This window comes from Electrona antarctica (assembly GCF_951216825.1).
Source record: "Electrona antarctica genome assembly, chromosome: 9".
Taxonomy (NCBI): Eukaryota; Metazoa; Chordata; class Actinopteri; order Myctophiformes; family Myctophidae; genus Electrona; species Electrona antarctica.
This window is the reverse complement of record NC_136790.1, coordinates 40,502,396-40,519,479: the sequence shown is the minus strand read 5'-3', so window position 1 is coordinate 40,519,479 and position 17,084 is coordinate 40,502,396. Positions and strand designations below refer to the sequence as shown.

The window sequence follows — 17,084 nt, the reverse complement described above, 5'->3', positions numbered from 1 at the left end:
CTTTTGTCTGGTGCCACAGTGCAAAAAAAGCCTACCTGTATCACACTGCACACTTCTGATACATGATCACACCAGATGACCGGAGAACATAACACAGACAGAAGCAAAGTAAAAATGCATTCAAGTCAAAGGGATGCGTTTCCAACCAAAAGAAAGAAGCTTAAAGACCAGACCTCTCATTCATGTCCATCGCAGAGGGAACTGAAAGGGCTTATTTATGCTTCGTTGTGCGAATAACTTATTTTCCAGAGGACAACAAATGTCGTACGACAAAGCATGAAATTAGGCTTAACTGTTCCAGACTGGCTAGAGTTCAGTGTGCGTTGCTAAGGCCTCTCGACTGATGCATTCTCTCCCCATTCGCTCTCACAGACATTAGGCACAGATAAAAAAAAGCATGGCAGGTGCAACGTCTCGGAGGAAAGCAAAAAGCAGAAGGGTGGAATGAGACGAACTGCTGCTGGAATGAGAGATGAACAAGGCCACGCAGGGGGATGATGGAGGTACTCACGGATGGTTAAATCCATCACTTGTGACGCCAAGCAGTAGACAGGGTGCTCAAACATTTCTCTCTTTTTCCCTATAAAAGAGGATTGTGGCATGCAAGAAGCTGGGATCAGAGGTTAGGGAAAGCTGGAGGTCAGAAGCTGATGGGAAAAGGGGCTGTCCAGGTGAATACTACACTGGGTGGGCCAGGAGGCCCCAACAGACAAAGCCACATGCTGGTTACTATGGTTTATCCTTCACCAGGAGTATCACAAGGAGGGGCGCAGGGTTAATTCACATGGTATACAAGATAGTAAGGGTTGTACAGTACACCTTAGTATCTTTGGCACCCTGAGGGATTTCTTTTAAGGCATAAACTCTAACAATATAGTTGATATACTGTGGAAAATATATGCACAGTGCAATTCAATGCAATTCATGGTTACGTGACTGAAAGAAAAGATGTACTGTATAGAGCGTCGCAGTCCCGCCCCCTACCATGGACCAGGAAATGATTCTCCGTTCATTTTCCTCATAGACATTTCAGAAAGTATTTATTTAAAGACGTTTACGCCGCGGACAAAGCCAACTCGAGTCGTGACAAATCATGACAACAAACACAATTTTTGGGGCCGAAAAAATAATTAGAAAGAAGAAAAAAACGGCAGGTTACAACACTTTTTTTGTTGTTTTTCTTCTTTGTAATTATTTGTTTGGTCCAAAATATTGTTTGTGTTGTCATGAGTTGTCACGACTCGAGTTGGCTTTGTCCGCGGCGTAACCGTCTTTAAATAAATACTTTTCGAAATGTCTATGGGAAAAATGCATTGGGATTCATTTCCTGGTCCATGGTAGGGGGAGGGACTGCGACGCTACCAGGACCAGTACAAGTCATTGTTTAGTTAACATTATTGTCAATGAGCACTGAGCAGTCCATGCCAATAAAGAAATACCTTGTCGTTATGTGTTAATTAATAGCACATGCAGGGGACCATGGTTCCCAGCATTCCATTGTAGCCACTAATTATCACATTAAAAGTGGTCAGAGTGATAGTTGTGGCAAGCAACTGTAGAAGAGAAGAGAGAGCAGAGTGGACAGAGGTGCCAGGAGTCAGGAGAGGAGGAGAGTAGTCTTCAGCAAGAGGATAAGGCAGAGAGGACAGGAGAGCAGGTACTTCAAGGAGGAGCGTGTAAAGAGGACAGTGTCAGCTGGTGGAATCAGAAAAGAGAAGTGCTGAGGGTGGGGTGTGGGGTGGGTGGGGGAGGGTTGCATCATTTTGCTAGTAGTCAGAGAGGACGTTTAGCGACTCTGGGCAAATGTATACTTTGTCGCTCGACGCTCGACAAACATCGAGCGAAGCGGCCATGCGACAAAGTATGAATTAGGCTTAACGGTCCATACCAGAGGTTAGGACGCTGCACAGTTTGACTATGTATTCGAGGCACTATGAGAGACCAGCACAACAGATTTCAGGGCGTTGGATTTGAATGCATTTTTACTCACACACCTCTACACAAAAGCCAACTTGACCTATAGAACACCACAGAGCTAAAGCAGGCCTGAAACAAAGGAGAGAGTTATTGGACTGAGACACAACACAGTGACTGACAGCTTGTCACAATTCATATGGAATACGGACGGAGGAGATACTTTGTATACCAAAACTATTTGACCATACTGTAATGACGTTTACATTGTTCTTTAAAACATTCTCCGTATAGTGCTTTGTGTTATTTAGTTTTAGTTATTTATAGTTTTGTTTGCATTCCTTTATGTGCTAAAAGAGTGACTTTGAGAGCTTTTTCACCATACAATGGAAGTCAATGAGAAGGTATTGCAACAGCACAACAGAGAAATATATCTTGTCAATTGGATTAGTTATATCATAACAAGCTACGTACACATTACACAACCCAAACCTCTTCCAAAGTGTTCAAAACTGACCATGATATTAACATATTGATACTGACATGATACTGACTATGATGATACTTAAGGACATGGATATTGGATACAGAATATTTGTACAGTAACAGTGTCTTCCCACCTCTCCAGCTCATTAGTAAACAGAAAATAAATCTTCACATCAGGATACCAATTTTATCCAATCAGGACAGAGAGAGATCATACAGGATACAGGGTAGAGACGTAAAACTGGAAGTGATGAAAAAAAACAGGGACATTATAATATTTGTGGAGTTCTCTTTCCTGATTGAATAAAATTGGAACCCCCAATGGAAAATGTATTTTCTAGTTACCAAAGAGCTGGATACACACAGAGAGAGAGAGAGAGAGAGAGAGAGAGAGAGAGATAGAGAGAGAGAGAGAGAGAGAGACCCCTGTTACTGTACAAAATGTTACTGTTACCTGTTACTGTACAAACACGTTATAGAAGTGATTGCTATTGGAAAATATATAGCTTTAACCTTTTAAGAAACTTAATTTTTTGCACCAAAACATAACTTATGATGAGACAAATTATTTCAGGAGTTATGCACGGTACTTAATTGATTTGCTTTTAACACAGAATTCATGAGAATGTCTCTCACTATTTTTTATTCCATACAGTCCATGCTGTATATAATCGCTGGATTATATTCAATCAAATATGATGTTAAACTGAAATCCAATGATAAAATCATTATGAAGAAATGTCATTGGCCACCAGGGGGAAAACAAGAAATCATGTCTTTGTGATCAGTGGTGGAAAAAGTACTCACATTTTTAAGTAAAAGTATCAATACTTCAATGTAGAATTACTCTGTTACAAGTAAAAGTCCGGAATTCTAAATGTACTTGAATAAAAGTATATACAAAATAATAATAAAGCTCACAATGCGTCGTGCGTCACATTGTGAGCTTGTAAATCTCTGTATCAACCTGTATCTGTATCAACCTCTTAAGCCCTATATACATTATAGGGCTTAAGAGGTTGTCCCAATGTATGAATGAATGAACCATTGTAAAGCGCTTTGAGCACATGGAAAAGCGCTATAAAAATGCAATTGATTATAGATGTAGTGGAGTAGAAGTACAGAAAATCTGACACACTCAAGTAAAGTACAAATACTTCAAAATTTGTACTTAAGTACAGTACTTAAGTAAATGCCAGTTGCTTTCCACCACTGTGTCTTTGTGATATATGGCTAATGTTACCTTCGATTAGAGCATATTCTGTGATACGCTCGTAGTTGAGCTGCGCAGCCTGCTCCAAACTTTTGCGGATGACTCCTTTCACTTCTTCTTGTGGGACTGGAGTCACAATGTCCTTCATCAAGACCTGAAGAGCACATCAAATGGGAATCATATCACGTCTTTCCATTATACTACAGTTGAGCATTACAAAAGGCTTTTTTAGGCTTTATTTATAAAAAAAATTACAAACCCTCTCCAACAAGGATAAAGTGGCCTTCAATGCACCCTCTGGCCGACCGAAGGGGAAACAGTATCTAAAAAAATAAAAACAAAATGAATAAATAACAGTGAACAGCAATTATAAACATCTTAAGATTTGACAATCAATAATGGACAAAGTACTCAACCCAAGCAATTTAGTCAAAGTATACTGTTGGTTAAATATTACTACTACTATTACTTTAAAAAACAATGAAATAATCAAAAGTACAAATTACAAAAACACAAATACTACTCAGGTAAGGTTCAGATATTCAAAACATTTACTTAAGTACAGTACTATAGTAAATGTACACCGGGTACAGCTCAGGCAGTGGCAGTCACCTGAAATGTACAATCTGGTTTTCCAATATCACTCGCAACCGCTCTTTGATTTCTTCAAAGCGGTCTTTCTCATCCACTTTCACTGTGCTCAATCCATCTGGCCTGAGAAGTACACAAACGTGCACGCACGCACGCACACACGCACGCACGCACATGCACGCACGCACGCACGCACGCACGCACGCACGCACGCACGCACACACACACACACACACACACACACACACACACACACACACACACACACGTAAACTCAACCAATTATTCTGAACGTTTGCATTTATTCTGGTTGTTCTACCTCTCATCTGGGTCCAACTGGACAACGATAAGGAACACAATACAGTAAAACAAACAAAGTTAAATCAACATTCCAGATTGTCCTGCTATGTTGGCTGATGGCTTTCAGCTCTCCAAGAACTGTCTGTAAACTTGTGTGAGACATTATCTTCAATGTTTTCTTCATGTTAACTGGTTCCCATTGCATCACACATGTAAATAATTGACAACATCTCACCTTTTAGGCTCCTGGGAGAGTGGAATTTTGGTTTTCCTTCTCTTTCTAAACTTGAATTTGCTTGCCCGTTTAGAGGCAGTGCCAGGATGTGGACTTTGGGAGCTCTTTAGGGACCATGGGCCCTCGCTCCCGACCAGGGGACCCCAGTAATTGCTGCCCTCTCTGACTTTAAGGGACGCATGCGAGGATGAATAATATGGATATTATGAGACTATGGCAACAAATAACAGAGGAGAAGAGAGAGGAAAGAAAAATGATAGAAACAAGGACACAAATAATTGATTAACAACATAACACAAAAGAACATCATAATTAACAGAAAATGTACAGAAAATAACTGAAAATATGGCAAAATAACACAAATTAAAAAATAACACAAAGACACACGATGTCTTGATGCTTTTGGTCGTGTTTGCTTTCTTCATGTTGTCCTGTTAATATTCAGTTACCTAATATAATTTAATTTATGTTAGTTTTAGTGGACAGTTGGAGTCCAGTGGCCTTAATACTGAGGGGGGGGGGGGGGGGATTAAAAGAAAAAAGACAAAAAAAGAACATTCTTTTATGAAAAACACAATATCTCTCAAGATGGGATTAGTCCACACCTGTTCCCATGTACATGGGATGCACAGAAAGCAAAGCTGTAGTGGAGAAGGGTGGGATCAATCATTGCCCCGTTGTCTGCCCTTTCCAGAAGGTCACGCAGGTAACACAAATGTCTGTGACATCCCCGGACTCCGTTCCTGGCACAGTACTCATCCAAGACAAACACCTGACCTGGGCTGAACCATCCCTGCATTGCACAAAAGAGCAGAAAAATAAAAGAACAAGAGACATTATAGTCTTTTATCTTTGCCCACAACTACTGTTTTATGCCAAATTTATCGTATTTGTCGTATGATGGTGTCGGTTGGCAAACATATCCGATCAACAAGCTCACACATGCAATACATTGTGAGCTTGGATCTGTTTTCAGCATATGGTGAGGGGAATTGATTAAGCAGGTTCTAGAACTGCCCTCTTTGTATTTGAAAAGACCAAAATGAGACGTACAGTTGTGCAAAGGGTAGATATGATGAGCTTAAAGGGCACTTACCAAGCAGCAGAAGGTGTCATTGAGCCTGTGGTCCAAAGTGAGCCGCTGCACCATCTCAAACAGCGACGCGTGGTCAAAGCTACAGGGGTTAGCGGAGATAAACTCATCCATTCCATGTTTCTGAGCTCTGTCTGCATCTATCCGGCCAATGGCACACAGGGGGAAAGGACACGATTCAGAGGAGACTCGGTCATCACTGATGAACAGGCCAGCAGCCTGTCTCTAGTCTAGACTTCATCACAGCACAAAAACACTATAGGGAATCTCTGGCTACTTCTAGGGCAAATTATAAACACGTACAGCTTACATTGTCAACTTGCATTGTGTTAGACAGAGTAAATTGAGCTGATGTGTTGGAAAAATAAGATTGTGTGGCTAAGCTCAGTGAGGCGGGTGCATTATACAGTATGTGCATGCATCTCTTTTGCTAGCTATGTCACACCCCTGCCTGCTTTACAGGGGATAAACGTCTGTATGGACCCAAAACCACAATTGAAAGAGTGCTGTTAGGTTAAATTAGATGCTTATGTTTTCAATAGATTCTGCCATTCGCGATTGGTGAATGTCACTCAGTTCCTGACAAATGTTGGGACGTGTGCTGAAAAAAAAAGAAAAAAAGGAAGACAAATAGGAGAAAAGAGTTGCTCTACACGTGACCAGAGAAGTAATTGTAAAAGGGCTCTTCTTATCAATCCAAAGTTTGCACTTTTTTTCAATTCAATTCAATTCAATAAGATTTGTATTTCATTACAAAATGTCCAGTATAAAGATATGTACTGCATGTGTACATATACTATATACACACACACACACACACACACACACACACACACACACACACACACACACACACACACACACACACACACACACACACACACACACACACACACACACACACACACACACACACACACACACACACAATTATTTATATAGCTTTTTTTTGTGGAACTCATGATGAGAAAATAATGTGATAATGTGAAACTTGATCAACCAAGAAGGAAACATATATAAATACAGCGTCGGTAAGGAAAACAATGGCAGAATAGTCTACTCTCCCATGGTGTAGTAGATGGACAAAAAGAAGAATAAAGACAGGATTTCTAACAATTTTAAGAATTCCTGATGCTACCCTACATTAAATAATGGATACTGTCAGAGACGGAATGATTTTGTATAAGGGGCGACTCAAAATAGATAGAAACAGAAATAGAAATGCAGCCATGTCCTCGGTGTGAGTGACAGGTGTCATGCCCGAGTGACATTGAGATGAGTGACAGTGATGTTAGGGGTGGTGTGGGAGGGCGGGGGTGGTGGTGTGGGGTGCAGGGGGCTGGTATGTTGTGGGCTAAACATGGCGGGGCAGGGTGAGAGTACCAGAAAGAGCACAACTGTCAACACCAGCAACACCATCACCAGCCTTCAGCTTACTGACAGGAAAAGGGAAAGTGTGCTCCCTCTGAAGCACTCAGGCTACTAGTGTAAGTACCGCACTTTTTAGAAAGGGACAGGCGTAGAAGAACACTCTGCATACAGTACAGTGCATACTGGGGATTGCTATTGGTTGTGTGTGTAGGGGGGGTGGGGGTCAAGATAGATACTATATGGCAGGGGTTCTCAACCCGTGGGTCGCGACCCCTCGGGGGGTCGCCAAATTATTTTAGGGGGTCCCCAAATTATTTTCAAAAAAAAAAAGATTTTTTTTTAAATTTTATTTTCACTATTTTTCAAAAATAGCAGACCTACAAGCTCGTAGCGCGCCACTCGGTGGCGCGCTATGAGCTTGTAGATCTGCTATTTTTCAATAGCTAAATTATAACAATGCTTAAAACACCAAAAGGGGTTCCCGACCAAAATGGTTTAAGGTTATTGTAGCAGTCAATTTATATTGGGGGTCGGGAGGGGGCGGGGCGGGGGTCCCGAGACATTGCCAAAGCATTTCCGGGGGTCCCCGGCCAAAAACGTTGAGAACCCCTGCTATATGGGGTCATTGGGGTGTAATTATGTAAGAGAAGGACAGATGTGACATGAGATCTAAAAACATCAATAGAAGCCTGGCGGTGAGCGGTCGTGAGCACACAGCTGGATGAAAGAGAGTGGAGGGGTGAGTGGAGATCTGGTGGGTGAGATAGCCATCAAGTAGGGAAATAAAAAAACCTGTGAAAAAAGTATTGGGAGGAAATCGGTCGACCAGAGACACGAAGATGGATGTAAGGGCGAAGGTACGAACGAAGTCAGATGCACACGGTGTGTGTCAAGAGAGCTTTGAACACAGCCAGCAACGGGGGAGCGTGGTTTAGACTTGATTGTGCGCCAGTGCCGTGCAACGGAAATAGCAGATTTAAAGGCTCAGCGTGTAGATCTGCTATTATCAGTGCGCGACACCCGCGTGCAACACTTGTGTCCTGCACGCAACTAAGTATAACAACGGCATAAAGAATGAAATAGAGAGGGTATATCATAGGCTCGTCTATGTTAAAGTGAGTGAGAGGAGGCTACAATATGTCTTTGGTTTCAATGAGGAAATGAGGTTTGAATCCCAAAAGGGGACTTTATAAACTAAATCCACACTTGTTGATTATGGCTTCATCATCTAAAAGGTCAACATAAAAAAAGACTGAAATGCTAAAGTGAACAAACAAACCCTATTGCATACATATATTATCACATGCTGTACGACAGTGTGACATTTCAGTGTGCGTTCAAATGTCATGCACATCTGCAGAACCATTAACAATTTTGGATGTAATAATTTTTTGGCATTCCTTTTCTCTACGTATTTGCAAGTTGACAATACTTGAATATGTTGCAGTGTATTCATGGTCTCTACAGAGCATACTAACAGGCATACCACTACCAACGTAGGCTACTGGCAAATGTATACTTTGCCGCACGACCGCACTGCTCAACAAAAAACGACTTACTTTCAACCAAGAAAAGTGTGGATCTTGACATGTTTTTTGTTTTGTTTTGTTTTTTCAGTTGAAAATATGTATTTTTTGTCGAGCGATGCGCTCATGCGACTAAGTATGAATTAGCCTTAATAGGGTAGCAATACAATTTAGTGCAAGTACATGGGTATATAGCAGGAAGCCGACAGAGGCAAAACTGTATCATTCTCTGGGAGATGAGGGGTAAATGAATAACGATTCCTGTAAATCCATGGACACACGACACAGGTGTTCTCCTGCTCAGGCAATCAAAGGGCAGTCAAAATAAATCAAAATGATATCTCTCCCTGGAGGTGCTACAACCGGTCTAGCCTCTATCTACAGGCCCATCTACTGGGGGAGGGGGAGGTCCGGAGTATTTTATAGTCAGAAGGGGCGGCATTAAGCCTAATTTATACTTTGGCGTACGGCCGTGCCTCTCACCACAAAGAAGAGATTTTCACTCTTCTTTGTAGTGAGCGACAAAGTCGTACCCCGAAGTATAAATGGACCATTAGCTACTCCTTGTCATTGGCATTCAGAATACTCCACATACATATTTGCCAACTCTCGTGAGGCGATGCAAAACAGAAAGAAATACAAACTAAAAGCAATTGAGCCCTCGTAAGTAAAGCATGATCAATGTTAACCACTTAAGCCCTGATAAAAAAAATTGTATTTAATTGTATGTAATAGCTATTTGCTATTATCAAAGGTTGGAAAATGTCAAACAATCAACTGAATTTAAAGGTCAATGATGCTTTAATAACTCCTTCATAGACTGTACTAAATCCATCTATATTTCACAATTGGCACTATTTGAATGGGCATGGTAATCAATACATTTCCAATTCTCTATCAATTAATTGAGATTGTTAATTTCCAAATGCAATCTTCAAAGTAGAGAAAGTAGTGGAAAAATATTTGAGACTAGTGCAATTATATTGAGAGGTAGCCGACCTGTACCTGCAATTAACACTATAGACTATCATATGTTGCTTTACTCTGAGGGGTGCTTCCACCAATATGGATAAAAGAGAGAAGGCAATTATGCAATAATCCAAAATATCAAGTTTTAACCATTGCCGAGTCAAATAATAAAACTCTAATCAAAATACATGCATCCTAACTTGGCGAAAATTGATGCTTTAAAAGTACATTGGTCCCTCAAATAAGAAGGGGCCGATCAAAACAAAAGGTCGTCAAACTACATTTCTAAGACATGAAGCGAGACTTGAGAGGAGGAGAGGGACAGGGAGAAAGACAGAGAGTGAAAGCACGTTGCATTTGTCAGATAATCGGCGGGGATTATCTGAGCTCTGCCGGCTACAGGGAAGCACTTACCCTTGAGTCCAGCTAGAAGACAGCAGGGTAAGAGGGGACAGAACCAGAATAACATAAAGACCACTAGCAATACGACCCTGACCTATAGCTGCATTTCCACTATAAAGAAGAAGAGGGTACAAGCAAAGCATGAAGAAGAAAAACACAACTAAAAAAACAACAACAACAACGACAACAACGACAATAACAACAACAACAGCAACAACCTAGTGGCTCTCAAACTCTTTTAGTGTCATTTCAAGGACCCCAGTAACTCTGAGAGTGTACAAAGGCACACTCCCAAAGTTACAGACCTCTGAAGGGTCCATTTGGAACAACCTCAAGTGGAACCACTGACCTATACCAAGATGAGAAAGTGTGGGGGTGGTGGTGGTGTGTGGTGGGAGGGGCTATACAGTATGTGACTGTGATTGACAGGTGTTAAGTTACATTAGCTGGAAGACAAAGATGAACTGATGGAAACAGAAGGTAGAGACAAACGGGACAAACACAAACAAAGAGACAAACACACAGACAAATTAACAGAGAGAGAGAGAGAGAGAGAGAGAGAGAGAGAGAGAGAGAGAGAGAGAGAGAGAGAGAGGAATCTACATCCTCATCAGTCTACTGCAGTGTACTTAACCACTTAAGCCCTGTTAAAATATTCCTACAATTCCAGCTCACAACACATCACATCGCAACGCGCCGTGAGCTTCTAGATGAGCTATTTTTGGTTAGTTTTCACCTCATGCTCAAAAAAGGATGTCAGGTTGACGGTGGTTAAGTCTGGATTCTGGTATCACCCGGTGTGTTGATCTTTACATTACACCTGTTGCCGTGTATGAAAGAGACACTGGCAGGCACTTACCCCAAAAACAACCCAGTTCCAGTTTCAAGTGTTAGCAGATGCCAGTGTTCCTTTTTGTTCATGAAATAATCTATGAAGGTCCATGATATGTTTAATGCAGTGCCAAGTTACAAGTCAATTTACAGCTCATGGCGTGGCCTGCTTGCTTAATACTACATTTTTGTTAATTTTGGGGGGAAATATTACATACTGTAGGGCATGTCATTCCTTTTAAATGACACGGTCCAAGTAAATATGAGCACAGAGGCTCCTAATATATCTGACTCATACAGTGCTAGGGTATACTGTAGTTAGTGAGATTCAATCTGGCTGGTCGAGCGAGAGCAGCAGAAAGTCCTTCCTCCAAAGCCTCCCATGACCTCTTTAGGACCTTCATAGTCTTCCTGGAATCCCTAGCGGTCCACTGCAGCAGAGTCAGGAGGGGAGGTGTGTGTATGCGATGGTCCCTGTGCCATTCAAGACCACCGGGGAAGGGGAAACATGTACGCATGGTGTGCCACAGGAGGGGAGGACAGGGGTTGTGCCACTGTGCGGGTGTGGGGGTGGGGGGTTGAATGGCAAAGCTGGCATCAAATGAGTCAACTAACCACAAGAACGATCACATAATAGACAAATAAATCAATGGAAGAATTTATGTGATAAAATTCTTGAGTAAGATAATTGACCTTATTAATTGACCCAACTAAAATACACAGTATTTTATTACAATGCCCAGGTTTCTTTTACACACACAATGAAATAAACATTTGTATCTTCATTATTATTATGATTATTATTAAAATATTGAGTTATCTTTCATGGCTATGCCGTGCCAATTATTTTGGGAAAACAATGCATCCTACAAGCCTTCCAGGAAAAAACAAAAAAACAAAAACATTGGTCATTAGAGTTGTAAAATAAATATTTTGTTAACTAAAGAGTGAAAAGATGCACACAAAAAGTCATGTTTTGTTTTGAATAGCAGGATCTATTATTGTGGAATGTTTAGTAGTATGTGACATTAGGATCAATATGTTTTTTTTCCAGTGTTACTGTGGAGAATGATGTGTTTGTTGCACGTGACATTCTGTCTAATGTACTACTAGAAAATAATTTAAGTCATTGGTCACAAGCCACCTGCAATCTATAAGTAAAGGCAAGAAAACTGCTGCCCACATACTTTAGGGCTTTTACTGCAAAGGAGATTTGTGTTTCTTTAATGAGGGGGACACAAGAGAGGATAACAACAGAAGGCGGTACAGATACCACACTACTATAGACAGGCTTACCTTCACCTTGTCTACCTGACCTGTGGGCTGCTTAAAGGTTCGAGTAAAGTGACAGAGTGGTTAAAGCTACAGAGAAGTCTGACTCTGCAGTCGATAGACGGATGCATTGACAAGGGAAGCACCTGAGGATTACCTCAGAATGAGACACCCGGCTGCTGTCTAGAGCTGTTATTGATGGGTCTATGACAAGCGCACGAGCAGCACAAGTTAACACTGTTAATAAGTTAAAGAAGTTTCATTCAGTTACCATATAACACCAGCAGCACTGAATGTTCGGTTCGGTTTTGTTGACCTATTTAATTGTTGCATGTGGTTTCCACTCTCATGGTTTGTACTATTCCTATCATTTCTGAGGTTGGTTGTTATTTAGTACTCAGATTTGTGAAGTAGCACAGAATTGCACCTTTAAACACTGTGACTGGTGAAAATGAGTGGAAGTCCATTGGCTACTGGGGGAGGGGGGGAGCGTGCTTGTGTGTTAGTTCTACCAGCATGTTTATGACTGCAGTGTGGAGCGCATGGCGTGCAACATTCATGGGTTTACAGCTTTCACTGGTTTGTGACAGAAGTCTGTTTTCTGTCTAGCTGTCGTTGTTGTGTACTGGGTTACTTACAGAACTGAGAAATGGGAGCGTCCATTTGGGCTGACGCCCCCCCTTTGGAATTGAGTTTCTGGACCTGAGTGGGTGGGACAGGCTTGTGGGACTGGCCAGTGGCACGGTACATGGCCTGGACCCACAGGATGCGGTCCTGCTCATCATCGCTGGCAAAGATCACAGTGTCACCTTCCTTCACGGCATTGAAGAAAGCCCTGCCACCATCCAAACCTATGTAGGAGGAAAGTGTCAGTTTCTTGTTAAAATTGTGTGTGCTTGTATGCGTGCGTGCGTGCGTGCGTGCGTGCGTGCGTGCGTGCGTGCGTGCGTGCGTGTGTGTGTGCAGTGCATGCAGTCTCACCTGGCTGGGGGTCAGTGTAATCCACAGTGTACCCATCCAGCTGAAGTAACTCCTGTGGTTCAGATTTCTTCTCTCTGTAGCTACACATGGCAAATGTGTATTGGCTCACCTAAAACAGATTGGTCATCATTTAAAATAGTTGCACAAAGCTTCTTAATCGGCATAGGCTACCATTACATTCTATTCAAATGAGGGCTTTGCTCAAAAGCTATGTTGACTAATAATTATATGATTTCACCAGATAATCGATTGTATCCAATTGAGGAAAATGTGTCACTATTGAATGCCTTCCTGTAAATACATGCAGTCATTTATGCAGCAAATAAACCTCTACCATTGGTTTAATTTTCTCCCCATTCTAGATGTTGCCAATTGCCCCAATGTACTGTATGCCAGGGGTTCTCAACGTTTTTGGCCGGGGACCCCCGAAAATGCTTTGGCAACGTCTCGGGACCCCCGCCCCGCCCCCTCCCGACCCCCAATATAAATTGACTGCTACAATAACCTTAAACCATTTTGGGCGGGAACCCCTTTTGGTGTTTTAAGCATTGTTATAATTTAGCTATTTAAAAATAGCAGATCTACAAGCTCATAGCGCGCCACCGAGTGGCGCGCTACGAGCTTGTAGGTCTGCTATTTTTGAAAAATCGTGAAAATAAAAATTTAAAAACAATCTTTTTTTTTTTTTTTTTTTTTTGAAAATAATTTGGGGACCCCCTAAAATAATTTGGCGACCCCCCGAGGGGTCGCGACCCACGGGTTGAGAACCCATGCTGTATGCTGCTATGTTTCCTATCACTGCCAACCCCCAATGTTGGCCTGGGATGTGTGACAACCACATTCCTCCTGCGAAGGCTGCGATACACATGGAGACTCCGGCTGTCTCTTTTCATCTGACAGTGAGAGGTTTCACTCAGAGAGCATAATAACACATGCAGAGGTCCAGCCCAGGTCCACACGATTTTCTCCAGACAGTTCCCCGGCCTGTCTACTGAACTGGTGCTAGTGCAGCGACAGGGACACAATGTCATACTGTCTTCCCTCCTGCGAAGCAACACTACAATTTGTGTTCATTGTCAGCGCTAGTCGAGGTGTCAATTAGGCTGCAGAATGTTTGTTTGTTTGTTTGTTCCATTATGCTCAATTTCGCCATTGGCTCTTGGATTAAACCCACCTGTACCAGGACAAAGAAACGCTTCTTCCAGCGCTTCCAAACATTCTTCCCAAAAGCCCACAGGTACCTGTCAAAAACATTGTGCAAAACAAGTTGGTACACCCAAAAAAGAAAGAAGAAAGTACACGTCATGATGAACCATGACCATATACTTGTTATACAGCAACAGTATGTTGTTTTTTCTTCTTTTTCTTTTCATTGGTATACCGTATATAGCTCAACTTAGTTGACAGTAATAAACAAAACAAAACTTTGTGAAAAATATATATAATGAATATATAGGCTACTGTTAAACATACGGTATGTCATGTTCATCACTGTTGCCCTCAATAATTGCAATCCTGATTTAAAAAACCCTAAAATATACATTGATGTCCACCAGGGGGAGCAAGGAAACTTCATAGTATTTTTCCACGTATGTGCCTAGAAATTAGGCCAAGCAGCTGAAGGGGCTGCTGTTCTATAAGAAATACATGAAAAATAATAAGCGCACAGAGACTTTGCAGAGAGCGCCACTGGCTTAGAGAGAGAGAAGCTTCCAGTCTCTTACCCACAGTGTTTCATGTTCTGTGGTTTGTCCATGCGACAAACAAGTTTGATCCTGAGATCATGGTCGGGGCAGGCCTTGGTCAGAGCCATCTTGTGCAGCTCCGACGCCTTGGGGCTGTTAGGAGTCGGGTGAAGGACGACCTGCACTCAAATCAAACAGATGGCACAATTTAGCACCTCAGAGACTAATGCTGTCATGAGCTTGATGACGTGTTGTGGTCGGGCTTCGGCCCGACCACAACACACCTTGCATGTTCAAAACCATTACGTTTCAGGAAATAGACAAAAAGAACTGCATTCCAATGGGTCCATTAACTATACTATAATAGTCACAAGCTCTTCTTCTATTTTTCATGAGTTCAACATTTATAAAATGCTTAACCGCTTTTGTCAGAAAAACAAAAGTAGCTTATTTACAAGCCTACGACGTGCGCATCTTGTAAATAGGCTATTTTTAGTACTTTTGTTAGACACTGTTTGTTTTGTACTACAAAGTAGGGCATGAATTTATGAAAAAAACACACAAAGTTGAAATATGCAAATATGAGGTTTCTACCCAGCAGCAACGCCATGACATCCTATTGGTTGTATAAACAACATTAACCCTGGCGTCCCTATTTTGGGCAATGCGTAGCAGATGTAGAAGCTCACAACATGCTGCGATATGCAATGCGCTGTGAGCTTGCGCCGTAGATCGGTTAAAGCTTCTATTTGTTGTATGAAGAATTATACAGAGCTTAAGTGGGTAAGTGGTTAAGCTGACCTGGATCTGTGTAATACAATATTCAACAATAACTGACAGTATTCCATAAGACCTCTCAACACTCTCATGCTTGCACACCTGCAAATGCATGTGTGTGACGCTGTATGTGTGAGACATGTGATATTGTGTGAAGAGAAGTGGAGCACCATTTTTGCTCTGCCTCTCACAAGAGGAGCTCTGAGCTCTCCTCACTGAGTAATGCTTAATTTATACCCTGGCGTACAACAGTGTCGGTCGCTATCTATAAGCTCACAACGTTGAACATCTGTTATTTTTGACACATGGTGAGCAACACCACCATGTGACAAAGAATAAATTAAGCCCCCGACCTGTGATGCCGCTTCCCAAAACCAACAGTAGGACAAACGACTGTGAGCCTTGGGTTTTTTTTACGAGCCGAGTGGAGGATGCAAGAATCTTTCCTGCTCCATCACATTTGAATAATTAATACGCAGAGGGCGTGTGGTTTAAATCAGGACACAGGAAATCGTTTGCTAGGAAATTGGATGCATTCACATGGCATGGGCCTGTTGTTACTGGCCCATATTCAAAAGAGGTTATCTCTGAATCCCATCCAAGTGACTGAACACAGGAGGCTTGGGTCGATGTTAGAGCAGACCTGCATTCCACCACCGCCACGTGGAAACCAGGACACACAAGGTTAGAGGAGTCACAAGGGATTTTGGCTGGACCTAAACTCAAAGCATGAGCATCCACAGAGACACTGGAACGAGGACAGAGAAGGCTTGAGATCTAAAAGTGTCTAGAGGTACAGTAAACATATCTGATTACACTGAATGAAAATACTGGACAAATGGATGACTCTCTGTCAGCATAATTGATGGTGCTCTGTGTGTGTGTGTGTGTGTGTGTGTGTGCGTGTGCACGTGTGTGTGTGTGTGTGTGTGTGTGTGTGTGTGTGTGTGTGTGTGTGCACGTGTGTGTGTGTGTGTGCGCGCGCACAGGCGTGCGTGCGTGCGTGCGTGCGTGCGTGTGTGCGTGCGTGCCTGCCTGCCTGCCTGCCTGCCTGCCTGCCTGCCTGCCTGCATGCATGCATGCATGCGTGCGTTATACAGAGAGAGATACAAAGAGACGGAGAGAGATAGACAGAGATAGATGAAGAGACAGGTTGGCTCTTTAGGCCAGCTCCCAGGTGAGACCTGCCTAGTTTAGAACAGGTGGTGAGGGAGGGGCTTTGCAGCATGCGAGATAAATTAATTTGGATTGCAGGACGTGTTCTAAAGAGAGTCACTTCTTTACCGCATTGTCATTGTGTGATTGCATTTATTATTAAGATGAACATGTGCACAAAACTAAAACAAAGCCACTGGTTTGTAGGTTTGCGTTTGGAGCAGATACTAATGTTAGCAATAGGCTATACGTTGCTTTCAGAGTCCTGCTAGTCAGTCTACAG

At 42.2% G+C, this 17,084-nt stretch overlaps 2 protein-coding genes across 5 annotated transcripts in view; one reads left to right on the top strand and one right to left on the bottom strand.

Annotated features, from left to right (window-relative positions):
- cplane2 (ciliogenesis and planar polarity effector 2) overlaps nt 1-1,639 on the top strand; it is a 395,788-nt gene extending 394,149 nt beyond the window's left edge. The window contains exon 6 of the mRNA XM_079509187.1: nt 1,629-1,639. The gene's annotated coding sequence lies outside the window, so the exon portion shown is untranslated. The remainder of the gene's footprint in view (nt 1-1,628) is intronic.
- Nucleotides 1-17,084, bottom strand: part of cadpsb (Ca2+-dependent activator protein for secretion b) — a gene marked incomplete at its 5' end in the record, with an annotated part of 108,424 nt that overhangs the window by 25,475 nt on the left and 65,865 nt on the right. The window contains 10 exons of one of the 4 annotated variants that reach the window (XM_079509183.1): nt 512-580; nt 3,644-3,767; nt 3,873-3,936; nt 4,226-4,327; nt 5,345-5,532; nt 5,836-5,972; nt 12,842-13,054; nt 13,185-13,293; nt 14,359-14,425; nt 14,909-15,048. In XM_079509183.1, coding sequence (XP_079365309.1) covers nt 512-580; nt 3,644-3,767; nt 3,873-3,936; nt 4,226-4,327; nt 5,345-5,532; nt 5,836-5,972; nt 12,842-13,054; nt 13,185-13,293; nt 14,359-14,425; nt 14,909-15,048 — 1,213 coding nt within the window. Of the gene's footprint in view, nt 1-511; nt 581-3,610; nt 3,768-3,872; nt 3,937-4,225; nt 4,328-5,344; nt 5,533-5,835; nt 5,973-12,841; nt 13,055-13,184; nt 13,294-14,358; nt 14,426-14,908; nt 15,049-17,084 lie in introns of all 4 variants that reach the window. The other 3 variants (XM_079509182.1, XM_079509184.1, XM_079509185.1) reach the window with 3 other exon arrangements.